The sequence below is a fragment of the Anguilla anguilla genome, chromosome 11 (genome assembly GCF_013347855.1).
Source record: "Anguilla anguilla isolate fAngAng1 chromosome 11, fAngAng1.pri, whole genome shotgun sequence".
NCBI classification, from domain to species: Eukaryota; Metazoa; Chordata; class Actinopteri; order Anguilliformes; family Anguillidae; genus Anguilla; species Anguilla anguilla.
This window is the reverse complement of record NC_049211.1, coordinates 6,314,582-6,329,581: the sequence shown is the minus strand read 5'-3', so window position 1 is coordinate 6,329,581 and position 15,000 is coordinate 6,314,582. Positions and strand designations below refer to the sequence as shown.

The 15,000-nt window shown below is 50.9% G+C and overlaps 1 protein-coding gene across 1 annotated transcript in view; it reads left to right on the top strand.

Annotated features, from left to right (window-relative positions):
• LOC118207959 (agrin-like) overlaps positions 1–15,000 on the top strand; it is a 168,128-nt gene that overhangs the window by 136,151 nt on the left and 16,977 nt on the right. Inside the window, exons 5-6 of the mRNA XM_035382183.1 lie at positions 8,232–8,447; positions 10,503–10,570. Coding sequence (XP_035238074.1) covers positions 8,232–8,447; positions 10,503–10,570 — 284 coding nt within the window. The remainder of the gene's footprint in view (positions 1–8,231; positions 8,448–10,502; positions 10,571–15,000) is intronic.

Sequence of the window (15,000 nt, the reverse complement as noted above, 5' to 3'; positions counted from 1 at the left end):
GTCTCATCGCGCGGTCTCATCGCGCGGTCTCATCGCGCGGTCTCATCGCGAGGTCTCATCGCGCGGTCTCATCGCGCGGTCTCATCGCGCGGTCTCATCGCGCGGTCTCATCGCGCGGTCTCATCGCGCGGTCTCATCCCGCGTTCTCATCGCGCGGTCTCATCGCGAGGTCTCATCGCGCGGTCTCATCGCGCGGTCTCATCGCGCGGTCTCATCGCATGGTCTCATCGCGCGGTCTCATCGCGCGGTCTCATCGCGCGGTCTCATCGCGCGGTCTCATCGCATGGAGTCGACCTGCTCCTCTGGGACCTGGGCCTCTGCTCGTGCTTTCCCTCCATCAGACGGGAGATTGACGGCACGCGGACCGAGAGTGACGTCGCTAGCCGCGTCGTGGCGTTCAAAGCAGTGACGGAAATGTAATTAATGACTTAACGATGCCTGCTAACTTGCCGCGCACTTTCATGTGCGACATCAAAAAGCCGCTTCAGTGATATTAACTGAGGAAATTTAAAAAGCTACACCCAGAAAATAATTATCAGTTTCATTTGGTGTGAACGGCAGTGTTTTTAATGAGCTCTGGGACCAATCTTGAGCAGTGGGGAAGGCGGGTATCTATTGAATCTATTCATTTTAATTTGAACGGTGGTCAGTTTTAGACAAATGCATGTATCATACCCTTGTTTATAACCCGGCTGGAACGCAGTCTATTTTTGTACCTCGGACAAAAGCGCAGCGTCCACCCATTTGTGACCGTGTCATCGATTAATAATTTAGGTCCATTTATTAAACTTATTAAGCCTCCAATAAGTGTACTGCCTCATGAGCTGTGATAACGTTTGCAGCAAGAAGCTGTTAAACCCTGATTTTCAGGAACACACAGAAAGTCAAACAGTGAGCACAGAAAGCTTTTAAGCCGGAGAGTATTCCTGAGAGTCCAGAACAGGGCCATCTGTTTGTGGCTTGGGCCCAGTCCAGGAAAGACCCCAGAGTCCCAGAGCTGCATTATTAAAGAGTTAAAAGACACCCCCCCCCCACCAAATGCATGCATGCATGTACGTACACACACACACATACAGTCTACACACAGACTCACTTATACATCCACGCACACACCACACAGACAGACTTGCAGACACACACACACACACACACACACACACACACAGACGTGCACCGCAGCTCTCAGGGTGAAAATGAGTCTCTCTTATCTTCAGCACTCTTCCCTAACGCTGCAAAGATAGTTTCTCCTGCCTGGTTTCTCCTCCCCTTCCATTTAATGTGTGCTGATGGAGAGCAGCCGAGTAGAGCAGGAGAGACGGACGGACAGACAGACAGACAAGCAGAAAGAGAGACAGACAGACAGACAGACAGACAGGCAGGCAGATACATGCACAGACAGACAGGCACATATACAGACATTACATTACATTACATTACAGGCATTTAGCAGACGCTCTTATCCAGAGCGACTTACACAACTTTTACATAACATTTTACATTGTATCCATTTTATACAGCTGGATATATACTGAAGCAATTTCGGTTAAGTACCTTGCTCAAGGGTACAACGGCAGTGCCCTACCCGGGAATTGAACCTGCGACCTTTCGGTTACAAGCCCAGTTCCTTACTCACTGTGCTACACTCCGTCCACTAGACAGACAGGCAGACAGGCAGGCAGATACACGCACAGACAGACAGACATATAGACAAAGAGACAGACAGACAGACAGACAGACTGACAGACAGACAGACAGACTGGCCAGCCGTGTGACAGCACGAGAACACACGCCTGGTCTTTTAAGAACACGCTGCATGTGAGGAGCGCTCGGAAATGGCCCATCGGCTGAAGAACAGGCCAATGGGAGCCCGGCAGGGCTGAGAGCCCTGCGGTGGAAGCTTCTGGAATGCGGGGGGCCCCGTGGGCGAGGAGAGCCCTGGGAGAGAGGGAAGAAACACATGTTCTGGAAGAGAGATAGCGGAAGTGAGTGAGGGATGAAGGGAGAGAGGGAAGGAAGAGCACTCCGGCACAAACCAGCGGCTCTCCGGACCGGCCTGAATAATTGAATCTTGTAGCGTGGCGTCGCGTCGCTGGCGGGGCCCGGGTGATTTATTCATGTATATTTCAGGAAGTTGTGATCTTTTCGTGGCTCGTCTGCCTCACCCTTTTGTGCCGAAGATGAAGGGTGACAGAATCGGGGGCCCCTGCTGCTCGCGTCTCCATTATTAATCCTGCGGGGCCCCGGCGACGCGCTTCCGTCCGTTATTTAAACGTCTGAGAGATGGGAAGAGAAGAGACAGGAAGAGACGAGAAGACGGCTGCATTTCTCCCACACACTCCAGAGTTCATTCTCTCTCTCTCTCCCTCTCTCCCTCTCTCCGTCCTTTCATTTTTTTTAAATCCTCCTTCCTTCCAAATTATGTGGTGACAAAGTTTTTATTATGTTTCTTGGAAGACGACGCCGCCGGCCCACCCACCCGAGTCCACCCCTCTGATCACTGACAGTTTTTTTTCTTTCATTTTTTTTCTTTCTTTCCTTTTTTTTTTGTCTCCAGAAATGGATGAAACCACCGTGACCGTGGAAGGCAAAGAGGCTCGAAATGACGTTTTGGCAGTCTCACACTTCCGATATTTTGGGCAGTTTTTAAAAATATTTTTATTATTATTATTTTTTCCCTCTCATCTTTCTGCTCTATTGCAGATCTTTTTCTTTTCCCCCATGCACTGACTGTGTGGGCGTGTTTTAGCTGAAATATTTTTTATTTTTTTTATTTTTTTTTCCGTGCCAGTAAATAAGTTCAGGCTGGTCTGAGCCAGGGGCCAAGACCTTCTCTCGGCTCGGCGTGTTCAGTGAGGAGGAGGCGAATTGATGGGGCCTTTACACGCAGAAATGAGAAAATGGACGGCTCGCCTCTTCTGCTGTCTGCACATTGTGCCGGGTGCAATCAGGGCCCGCCTTCGTTTATTCCCCTCCCTGATAACCAGCTTTGAAATGGAGGATGGTAAATGCTGTTTAAAAAAAAAAAAAAAAAAAAAAAAAAAAATTCTTCTGAATGTGCTCGCACTTCTTTGTCGTGGAAAGTACACACTGTGTCCATCTTGATAAGGCACTGAAAGACGACGGATGATTCATTTGCGAAAGCTGAAAACGAGAGCATCTGTGATGCAGGAAGAACTGACCAGGAAGAACTGGATACGGGGTCATCATCGGGGTCAGATGAAACGCCTAATTTCATTAGTTAGCCGTGCTCCGATCGGAGAAATTTACTGTAAGCCACGGCAACAATCGCCGTGGACGCTGAGGAGACCAGCCCTCTTAAGCTGCTGTCAAATTTTCCTTCAATGTCCTGGGAAAAAAAAAAAAAAAAGTTTCAGGACCATGGACAGCGGTGGCTTCATCTTCCCCCAGTGCACAGCTGTGATTGGCTGGGAATGAGCCCAGCTGTTGCTCGCTGCTTTCGTGAGGCCTGTACAAAGGCACAGTTTCTAAGAACTCGGGACACCCCGTGTTTCTTAGCAGTCTGATTCGCTACAGCACTCGCTGCACATTTTAATTATGAATTTACATTATTCGTGCAGGCATAGTAATAATTTAATAACTATTTTGTAGCATTGTCCCGGTTTTTGTTTTTGCACCAGATTCTTTATAAAATTCTACTCGTTCCGTGTTTTTCAGTGGTTAACTACTAGACTAGTAGAGGGAGCTAAACAATATGCACTGCACCATAGTGTAGAATGCATATTTTTCGATGCGTTCTGCTTTGACTCTATAATCAAACGACAAAGCTGAAATGTTCCTATTTTGAGTTATGTACTCAAGACCAAAAAGACTTCGCGCTGGAAGGAAATGTTTCTGAACAAATAATTCCTAAAAGCAATAATTTTCGCCGAGATAGACACGCTCAGCTAATCCAAAACGCAGCTGAGTCTAGAAATAGAAGGGGGAAAAAAACGCTGCATGCGCTGAAGGTTTGAAGTCAAGGAAACGTTCTGTGTATCTCTACCCATCAATTAGGCTGTTGTGTGTGATGTCGTGTAATTTGTGTCTGTTTTGTTGCCGAGCATCTGGCAGCACAATGAGGGAGGAAAAAGGTGTTGACGAGCTGATGCAAAACACTGGGGACACCTTTTTTTTTTATCTGATGACTTCAAAATGCCGTCATTTCAATTCAATGTGAATTGTATTTAAATATTTACATCCGGTACCCGGTATTCCTTTACAATACTTAGAGATGCATAAATGCATGAATGTATTCAGTCTCCTGCTGCATACAGTCTATGAATATATTAATCTGTGTGGCGGTATTGAATATACAAAGGTTTTTTTTTGCGTTGTTGTAGAGAGGGAAGTAAGTTAGCCGACTCCAGTACAAATTGCTACTGCTAACCATAATACATAGTTACTGCAACAGCTGTCTCACTCATTACTGTCTGCCAATCAGAGAGTTATAGATACGACTGTGTCTCAAGCTACTTCTTTCACTCACAGCTGTATGCATTACAAATCGCATATGGGGCCCTGGTGTTTATTCCCAGACCTAATGCTGGATCTGCATTGCTATAGTACTATAGTATAGCCGCTGAATGTTCGGTGGAAGTAGAGGACCAGAAATATTTAGACCAGCAGTGTAACCCCACTGAGAAACGAGAACGAGGGAGTGTAGATAGAAGTGGCTTCTCTGCTGTGCACTCTACACTAGGATAGGGCCTCTCTGTGGTGTAACAAGTGGAGGTTTATTGTGCTTTATCTCGTCTTTGTTTGAGAGCCAGTCTTGGTTTGTGTTTTCGGTGGCGGATTTAACTCTGATTTAGTCGTCTCTTCTCCTCCTTCTTCCCTTCCCTTTCTGTAGAAGGAGCACACCTCTCTCTCTATGAGCGAATTGAGGATGTACGGCTGTGTTGAGTATTGCAACGTGCCTGGTCTTCATCACGAGTGAACCCAGGGCAGCTTCCTCAAGCCTCAAAATAAGTGGCATTTTGCTTTTGGGCGAACATCAGTGTTTTGATGTTTTTTTTTACAACGTTACAACGGCTGTTCACTGCATCTTACTGTGCTGTTAATGGAGTAGGCCACAAGTGGGGCTTCATGCAGTGTACTGTGTACTCCTGATTGATTGAAAGGCAAAATTGCATTTGAGACCTAAATTCTGAAAGGGACATCTGCTTAGTGCTTACTAAAATGTACAGGGGGGATTGAATGACCCCACTCTTCTGCCTAGTTGGCTTTGCAGAGGTTAGGTCTGAATAGCGTTCACTGTGTGAACTAAACTGTGTTCTTGGCTAGAACTAGCTGTACAAAATAAGTATTGTACCTTACTGAACCTGTGTTTAGCAGTCGTCTATGACCATGGAATGCACTTTTTGTGCGTCGCTTTGGATAAAAGCGTCTGCCAAATAAATGTAATGTAATGACCAACGCGGTCAGTCGGTCAATGTTCACGTCAATGTCGGTGTTCACGTTCGTAAATCATGATGACGTGTAGATGCATATTCGATAACATAATGTGGGACGGGCTGAATGCCAGTCAGCATAATACAGGTGTCCCCAGAGAGACGGGGGCTGGGCAAGCTTTGCTATTTTGGGTTCATCGTGCCCAATTCTTCCATCTCCATAATCCACATCCGCCTCACTGTTCCGCCCACCATGAAGAGGCAGAAGTAGCTTTAACCGACGGTACGATTGGCGAGGGGCGTTCGACGCGTCCGGTCTGTCTGTCGGAGAGCTGCGCGGAGCCCGGGTTTCGGTTCCGCCGCGGGCTCCTGGCTCACGGTAAGCCCCCTCGGATTAGCGGCGCTATCTTTCAGCGCCATGCGCAGAGGAGCCCCAAGAAATCCACTTACCGCTGGAGCGCCCCCCCCCCCCCCCTTTCTCTCCTGCGGCTAACGGGCTTCAGGTGCTAATGCGAGGGACGCTAACGCCGCGGCTGTTCGTTGTGTCGGTTGGCTTTAGAAGTTCTGGCAGTGTTCTGTTGGAACACTAGGCCTTAGATCCCCCCCCCCCCCAAAAACAAGCACTTTGTCAGTGAGTATAGATGCGTAGTGTCATACTGAAGGGTGTTACTCAAGCCATGTGAGATGGAGCAGTGACCGTGTGCAGTCTTGCTGAAGATGCTGGGAGCTCAGCTCACATAAACGCTCCTGGCGTTTGGGATCGTGTGTTGGGAGAGAGAACAGGCTGTGAGGCACACATGGCGCTGTTGTACATCGACCAGCGGGATTGCGCTCTCAGCCCTTTGAAGAGTGGGTTGTACGGAATGTTTTTTTTTTTTTTCAAAATTCTGAGCCAGTGTTCTAGAACTCCGTTGCTTTCGGTTACCAGTAGCGATTGTGACATCAGCGCTTACATCAGCCGTGTTCGGTTAAGACCATTCTAATCACGTCGCTGGTGTCCCTTCTGAGCATGTCATTGCCGTATCTACGTACCGTACTAAATGCAGTTTCAGAATATTTTTTTTTATGTGAGAGCAAAAAGCAAACACACAAACAAAATACATGCCTGAAGGATCATTATTGTGTTGGCCGTGACCAAGTTGTAATGGGGTCTGCTTTGTTAGCAACCTGTGCTTGGCGTGTCGTGTTCAGACAGTTAAATGAGTTAATCTGCTCGTGTGAGCTGAGCCTTTTCCATGGCTGTTAGCTTCTGCATGGGTTTTTGGTTCTTTGTTTCAGAATCTCGTTGACAGCCGCGTCCCATTTCTATTTATTTATTTATTTATTTTTTTACCAGACGCGAGTTTGAAAAGCGGTTGTCTCCTGTCTCCGCGGCGATGAGCTCGCGGATGAAAAGGGCCGAGGCTGAGTTCGCTGTCAGTCCTGCGGCAGGTACGAGCTCAGAAGCGCCCGCCAGAAGAGCGACGGCGCTGCATTATTGACGCTGCGCAGGATACGACGGAGTTTCCTCATTTCCTGTGCGTGCCACGGGACCCTGAACCCTGCGTTCTTTTTGTTTAAAAAAAATAAATAAAGACGGAAACACAGGATACCTGTCCGCTGCCTTCGCCCAGGGCAGGCTGAAACTGCTGTCAGCTGCCTTCGCCCAGGGCAGGCTGAAACTGCTGCGCTTAGCATAATGCCTCCCGTCTGGTGCACAGCCTGCCTTCTCTGTGTCACACAGAGAGAGTGATTAAGCGGGCCCTGAAACTCAAAAAACGGCATTGAATTACTCACCGGGGGTCTGCGGGGATCAGATACCAGCTTTGTGTGAACACGCTCTTCAGCTTAACCCTTTGGAGATTAGGTTTGGAATGTTTGTTTTTTTTTTTCTTCTAAATTCTAAGTGATTGTGACATCAGCATTGGAATGTTCGGCTAAGAACGTTCTAATCACGTGTTTGTGACCTCACACCTTAAAGATTTAAAGCTGGAGCAGGGTACAAAAGAGAGAGGTTAAAATCAGAGCATTTTTTTTTTTGAAAGAAAGAAAAGGAAAGGTTGATACAGCAGCTCTCTTTTGCCCGACTCCATTCATTCACACGCCTCAATTCATGGATCCATGAATCAGCGAAGGGTGGCAGAAATAAGTGACACCGCAGGGTGCCGAAGCTGAGTGTCAGGATGTGGCAGTCACGTACCTAGGAAGTGTCGGTGGTGCGTATCCCTGGCACGCAGAGTGATGGTAACACGGAGCGACGGAAAGCAGAGCGACGCTGACGCAGAGCGACATGCTAATGCAGAGCGACACTGACGCTAACGCAGAGCGACGCTAACGCAGAGTGACATGCTAACGCAGAGCGACAGTAACGCAGAGCGACAGTAACGCAGAGCGATGGAAAGCAGAGCGACGCTAACGCAGAGCGACCCTAACGCAGAGCGACGCTAACGCAGAGCGACGCTAACGCAGAGCGACGTGCTAACGCAGAGCGACAGTAACGCAGAGCGACGCTAACGCAGAGCGACAGTAACGCAGAGCGACGCTAACGCAGAGCGACGCTAACGCAGAGCGACGTGCTAACGCAGAGCGACGGTAACGCAGAGCGACATGCTAACGCAGAGCGACATGCTAACGCAGAGCGACGATAACGCAGAGCGACATGCTAACGCAGAGCGACGCTAACGCAGAGCGACGGTAACGCAGAGTGACGCTAACGCAGAGCGACGGTAACGCAGAGTGACGCTAACGCAGAGTGACCCTAACGCAGAGCGACGCTAACGCAGAGCGCCGTGCTAACGCAGAGCGACGTGCTAACGCAGAGCGCCGTGCTAACTCCTCCCCGTGACTGTGCTTCTCCGACAGGCTGCCGCGGGATGCTGTGCGGCTTCGGGGCGGTGTGCGAGCGGGCCCCTGGGGACCCCTCCCGGGGCGCGTGCGTGTGCAAGAAGACGGCCTGCCCCTCCATGGTGGCCCCCGTGTGCGGCTCCGACGACTCCACCTACTCCAACGAGTGCGAGCTGGAGAAGGCGCAGTGCGTCACGCAGCGGCGCCTGAGGGTGGTGCGCAAGGGGCCCTGCGGTGAGTACGGACACCTCCCAGCATGCAACACTGTCCTCTCTGTCACACACACACACACCCACACATATGCATGTGCATACATACTGTACACACTCACACGCACGCACTCACATACGCACACAAGCATGTGCGCACACACACGAACGTGCACATACGCACACGTGCACACACACACACGTACACACACGCACACGCACACGCACACACAAACACGCACGCACATGTGCACGCACACACACATCCAGGGTAATCCATTTTGGCTTTTTGAAAGTGACTGCCACAAGCTCTGTGCCACACACGTGTCACCGTGGTTTTCTGCACTCACCACAGTGATACGTGATTGGCCATTAGTTGTTGGCCTGCACATGCCTCTTACCGTAGGCTGTGATGGTAGACCTTGCCAGAGAGTGCTGCGTTCACGAGCACTCTCCTAATTATGAGAACTTTCAACGAAAACATGTCGCTAACCAATGCCTGCATTCGTCTGAAGGATAAATGCGTTCTATATTTGCGATAACTCGAAAAAAAGGTCCTCGTCTTCCTCTTCTGTCCCACGTCTATGTTGCTATGGTGCTCGTTCATTGCTGCCAGCATCTTTCTCCTCCCAAGGCTCTGGCCGTTTCTCGTGAGGAGCACTCGAACCCGCCCGGAAAAGGCTGCACTCTCAGAATAAAGGGTTTGAAAAAAGGGCCAGAAAGGTACAAGGCTTGTCACTGGGATGGTTCTCTATATACGTACGTAAAATTGTACCCCTGGCCACGGGTTTGATAGTGCATTTGTACCTTTTTTGCTTTTAAAAAAAGGTGCTTATTAAATACACCAAAAGAACATAATCGTACCTTTCTGGGCTCGTTTGTTCCTGAAAGAACAATGATGTTCCTCCGCTGTGCCTTTATTTCTGAGAGCGTGGTTTCCACTGACTGCGCTTCTCATCAGCTCAGCACAGCGGAGGCTGAACCCGGCCCGGCCGGCTGAATCGCAGATGAGAGGGTGATGTGTTCATGTGTTAGTGTCTTATATGCATGGGACGAGCTGCAGAATCTACAGTACAGCGCCATCTCTTAGGCAGACTCACTCAGGGCCGGGCCCGTGGCATAAACGCTCTATGCGGTTGTTTAGGGCCACAATCGCTAGGGGGGGGACGGGGGGTTACACGACCACGAGGGGGGGCCCACATGATCCAATGTTTATCTGAGATACATAACGTTATTTTCGTTATTACATTGTAAGAAGGATATTACCAACAGAGCCCCCAGAACCCCCCCCGACCCTCCCGGCTTGACAGAATCCAACAAAATTATTTAGGGCCACCAAACTCCTAGGGCCGGCCCTGGATTCACTGCTCCAGCACAGACTCATTCAGCCAGTCGCCAGGTCAGACCGTACAGAAAAAAACGAGCTTTATGGAGCGAACGCTGATTGGCTGTAAATGTGAAGCGCTGCGTGCTTTTGGGAGGCTTAAGGGAGCGGCGTTTTTGGTGACTCTCCGCTTGAATGCGGACTCTCTCTGGCGCGCGCTCGGATAGCGTAGCGTAGCGGCGTAGCATAGCGTAGCGGGCGGGACCGAGCCCCGGCGTGTTGGCGTGATGAAGCCCGGCGAGGCGGACCAGCGTGGGTCGCCGCTATCCGCGCCTGCTCAGCGGGCCGCGCTCGGATAATGGCCCGGATAACGCCGGAATTAAAAGGACCGTTTGTTTTAAGTGCCCCGGCGGCGCCCCGAAAGGAGAGGAGAGGAGGGGGGTGGGGGGAAGACAGAGGAATGAGGCGGCCCGTGCCAGGATTCGGTTGAGCAGCGGGCAGGAGGCGGGGGGGGGTGGGTGGGTAGGGGGCAGGGGGTGGGGGGCGCTGGCTGATTTAAACAGATCAGTGAGGGGGGAGAGCACACACGCTCTCTCACAATATTGAACTTGGAGCAGAGCAATCGGCGCGACCAGCTGCTGGGAGAGCGGTGTTTTCGAAGCTCGTCCCCCCACGCTTTGGTCTGGCGGAATGTCTGCGGTCGGCACACGTGACCCCCCCTCCCCCCCCCCCACCCCCCACACCGCCGTGGCCCAGGCCTCCCGGCCCGGCGGGGGAAATCGATGGCGGAGATCGATCGGGCGAGCGGCCGTGGACAGGGTCAGGTGCTTCCGCGCTCCTCCATTAAGGGCCTTTTTCATCTCCGCGTCGTTTACCTGAGGGCCAGCGCACCTGGCCGGAGTGATGGACACCCCCTCCCCCCCCCCCCCCCCGCGCCCCCCACTGCTTCATACCCAGGTGGCATTAAAGGAATACTTCTTAGCGCCATGACAGAGGCTGAGAAAGTGTTCTGCCCCCCCCCCCCCCCCCCCCCCCCCATTTTCTCACTAAATTGGCGAAGGCAGAGCAATTTGCAGCGGACGCTTTGAAGCTGGCTGTGCCTCTCCGCCTGTAACTAGGCCACCGCGCTCCCCGCTCCCGAGCCGAGCCTTGGCGACGTTTGCGAGAGAGAAATCGGTGTGAAAGGAGACAAGTTTTTCCCTCCCGATTCTCACGGCAGCAGAAGTGCGGCTGGAGAGAGTCCATTTCTCACGGAAGCCCACTGTTAACGATATGGAGGACAGATGCAGATGCTATTCAGTACTGAGGGACCCATTAAGGGCCTCATAAACCATCTTGAATGTTAAACTTCATCACACGTCGTACTCTACGGTCAGCGCCAGCCAGCCAGCCAGCCAGCCAGCGGTCTGCGATTCGCCCGGAGTTTTTTTGTATGGACGACGCGTGGCTCTCTGTCGCCTCCGCTCTCATATCCACCCCCCCCCCTCTCTCTCTCTCTCTGTAATCGCACACCGGCACTCCGCAGCGGTAGTGTTCCGCCTCCCCGGCTGTCAGGTTAATGCGCTGCGACGGCGGGCTCGCTGAGCGCGGAAGCCGGGGGTCGCTTCTTTTTATTATTTAATTATTTTTTCGGTGACGGACGCAGAGCGGTTCTGATCCCCCCCCCCCCCTCCCTCCCTCGGCGCAGTGAGCCCCGCTGTCAAAATAAAGCGTGAGTTTCTCCGTCTGACGCGAACGCGGGGGAACGGGAGCTGACGGACCTGGGGTGACATTGGTTATCATATTTTACTGTATTTTATTACTGTTATTTTATTATTTACTATGTTAGTTGCTGTTGTTATATTCTATGATCTTTTATTACACCTATTGTGTTTTAATTGTGTTTGTAATCTCGGCTACATTGAAAATGAGGGCCTGGCCCTCAATTGTACCTCCGAGAATTTAAATAAAGGTTCTGACTGACTGACTGGCCAGGCTTTCCAGAAGGCATTATTATTATTATTCATTTGCAGGGGCTGGCGTTTACGCACGTGTACTCATGGAATGGAATTTTACAGCCGGGAAGTGCATTTTGGGATAGGCGCTGTACCTCGCTGGAGGACACAACAGCGACAGCCATCCCAGGAACTGCACCTGAACTCAAATGTTTACAGCCCTGACCTTTTAACCGCCCTTAAACCAATCCTGCCTCCTCCAGCCCCACCTCCACCCCTACCACCCCACCCCCCAAACCCCCATGTGAGGGGATAGTTCATTTCAGAATGCACTCCCCTTCGTCCTCCGTGAGAGGATCACAGCGCACATGGAGACGTTTTTCCCCCAACGCTACGGGCCCGGATCTGAGGGACATCTCTGAGAGATTGATAATAGACTTTAACACCAGTGCAAACAGCGCTACGCTGCTAATGGCTTGTTTTGTGGGGGAGACGCTGACAGGCGGCGTAGGGGAGAGGAGCCACGATGTTCCCGTTAGCGTGAGAGCTAGCCTGCGAGCAGGGCGTCGCACGTCTCTGTTGGGGGGGGGGACATGACGCGAGAGCTAACTCTGCGCCGCCGCGCGGGGGCGATTTCTCCCACCGACAGGCCGTTAGTCAGCAGCGTGGTCAGGTGACGCGGAGCGGTGTGTACACAGGCTCTCTCTCTCTCTCTCTCTCTCTCTCTCTCTCTCTCTCTCCCCCCCTCTCTCTCTCTCTCTCTCTGTACGATTGTTGCCCGTTGTTCCGGAGCTCATCCAGGCCCCCGTACCAGAGCCCTCACCCTTCTCTCTCCTCCCAAAAAACCCAGCCCTGTCAGCCAGACCCATCCATTAAAACAAATAGCAGTACCCCCCCCCCCACCTCTGGTGCTGGCAAATTATTTATCCCGCCATCCATCCATCCATCCATCCGTCCATCCCTGAAGTGCCCCAAGGGGAACCAGTATAAAAACAGTGATTTAATCACATAATCTTGCCTCAAAGGACTGTGGGAAATGTTAGGGAGGGAGGGAGGGAGGGAGGGAGGGAGGGTGGGGGCGAGGTTCGTAAATAAATGAGCTGCTCACCCAGCAAGCCCACATCCTAAAAACCCTCACACACCCCCCCCTCCCCCACCTTCCCTCTCTCACCCCTCCCCACTCTGCCTGAAACGGGCTTTTGCCCCCCCCCCTCCCCCACCATCCCATTCTTGGTCTAATTCTCCAAGCAGCAGTGATACTTGTTGTTAAACACATCCTGGCCCCCCCCCTCTCCCGTTCTGCTCACCTCACCCCAGGCCTGTCACCCTGACTGCTCAGCGGCGATAACACAGATTAGCACGCGGCCCTGGGAATTCTGGGAAAAAAAACCGTTACATCGTCCGCAGCGTATAATGCCATACAGGAGCCGCCCTTTACGACTTCATACTTATGCATTTATGCAGTTTATTGCCAGAATAATGCATTGTTATTTCCTTTTCCGTCCGCTATGCTTCCAAACACAATGATAATAAAATTTCCAACGCGTGCAACAGGGAGACGGTCGTCCATTTTGTGTTTCGGTGTGACGTGGAAGTGCAGGCGGCGGGGACAATGGGAAGGGCATAGAGGTCACGCATCGCGCTGACGCGCAAAAACCATGAATAAAATCTAAACAAAAAAAGGACGTGATCGTGTTGTTACAGTAGTGTGAGGCGGATAATAACTGCCGATGAATGGCCGGGGCGATGCTGGATGTAGTCGCGTAAACACTGGGGATCCAGGACGGGGGACAGGCGGACAGGAGTTAGAAGGAGATTTACAATCGAGCAGCCGTTTCGCCATTTCTTTCTTTTTAACCCTCCTGTTCTGTTCATTTTTTAGGTACAGCAAAAATGTTCCCGGGTGATATAAACATACAGGGGGGGTTTGCAAATAAATGAAATGAATCATTTTCATTTAGAATGTTGATTACACTAATTAAGGCCAGTAGAAGAAGTTTCATACTGAAAAAATAATTTTAAGTATTTTTCCTAGATTTTCAAACTTTAAAAAGGGTCAATTTGACCCGCAACATAACAGGAGGGTTAAGTCTTTTTTTTTTAAGGGGTGCTGGGGAGGCGCTGTACAGCCGAACTGTCGGCTGTGGACCGAGGGCTGTAGTCAATAAGTGGGCATCTCATACGTGAATTAAAAACATGGAACATGTCCACTGTTGCTTCCATTTAATGATCACTATGAATTTAAAAAAAAATCTTTTTTTGATAACAGGGAGGAAATTTAAGAAAGTTGAAGCCTCCTTTTGAGGTTGTTCCTACCCCTGCACCACCCCCCCTTCCCCCTCCCTTCTGTCTTTCATCCTCCTCTTCCCCTCTACACCTCCCCCCCCCCCCCCCTTCCCCTCCCGGCACTTTTGTGTAATCACAGGCCAATATTCCACAGCTATTATGTTCCTCCTCCTGTCTATCAGGTTAATGCACTGCGGTGGGGTGCTGAGTCGGTAACAAAGCGGGGGCCAGCTTTTTCGGTGATGGACACAAAATTATTCTGATCCTCTGCGGTGCATGGAGTCCCTCGTCCTAAAAAACAAAACAAAAAACCTGTTTCTCTTCTAGTGTGGAAGGAGAGGGGGGGGGGGACTGCAGGCGGTCTGTGGCTGTCAAGGCCATACGACTGCCTCATTTCATTTGAATTTCAACAACAAACCAAAAAACGTCTTTGTTTGGGTTATTTGTATTTAAATGGATTTTTATGGATTTTTATGTAGGGGAGGACATTAACAGTACCGCCCAGTACACCGTGATAATATTGGGGGGAGGGGTGAGATTTGATGTTTTCCCAAAGTTGAGGGGGACGAGTCTCCCTGCCCCCCCCCCCCCTCCTCAAATGCACATCCAGGGTCTCTATACGGCCGGGCCCACTCTGCAATAAGCAGCACAATAAGAATGGAGGGAGGTAATCTGAGATGTAGTCTTCATATATCTTGTATATGTGTGTATAGCGGGTGTGTGTGGAGGATTCCCCCGTGGATTTCGGCTTCCCTTTCCGACTCTTCCAGTTTATGATTTATTTGTTCGCGGGCTTATTGTGTTTTGCTATCTCCACACCTTCCCCCCTTCTCAGTCTAGCTAGCGAAAAAACATTTCCAGGAGGAAGTTGCTTATCGAAAAAAAAAAACCCCGCTGAAATATTAAATCCCCGCCTTGTTGAACAGACACGGCTCGTTTCTAGTCTGCGGCGAGTCTGCCGATGTGTGCGCTCGTGTGCGACCGTGGACGTCTGAGGGAGATGGAAAGCCGTAAGTCTGTTAGCTACTACACTT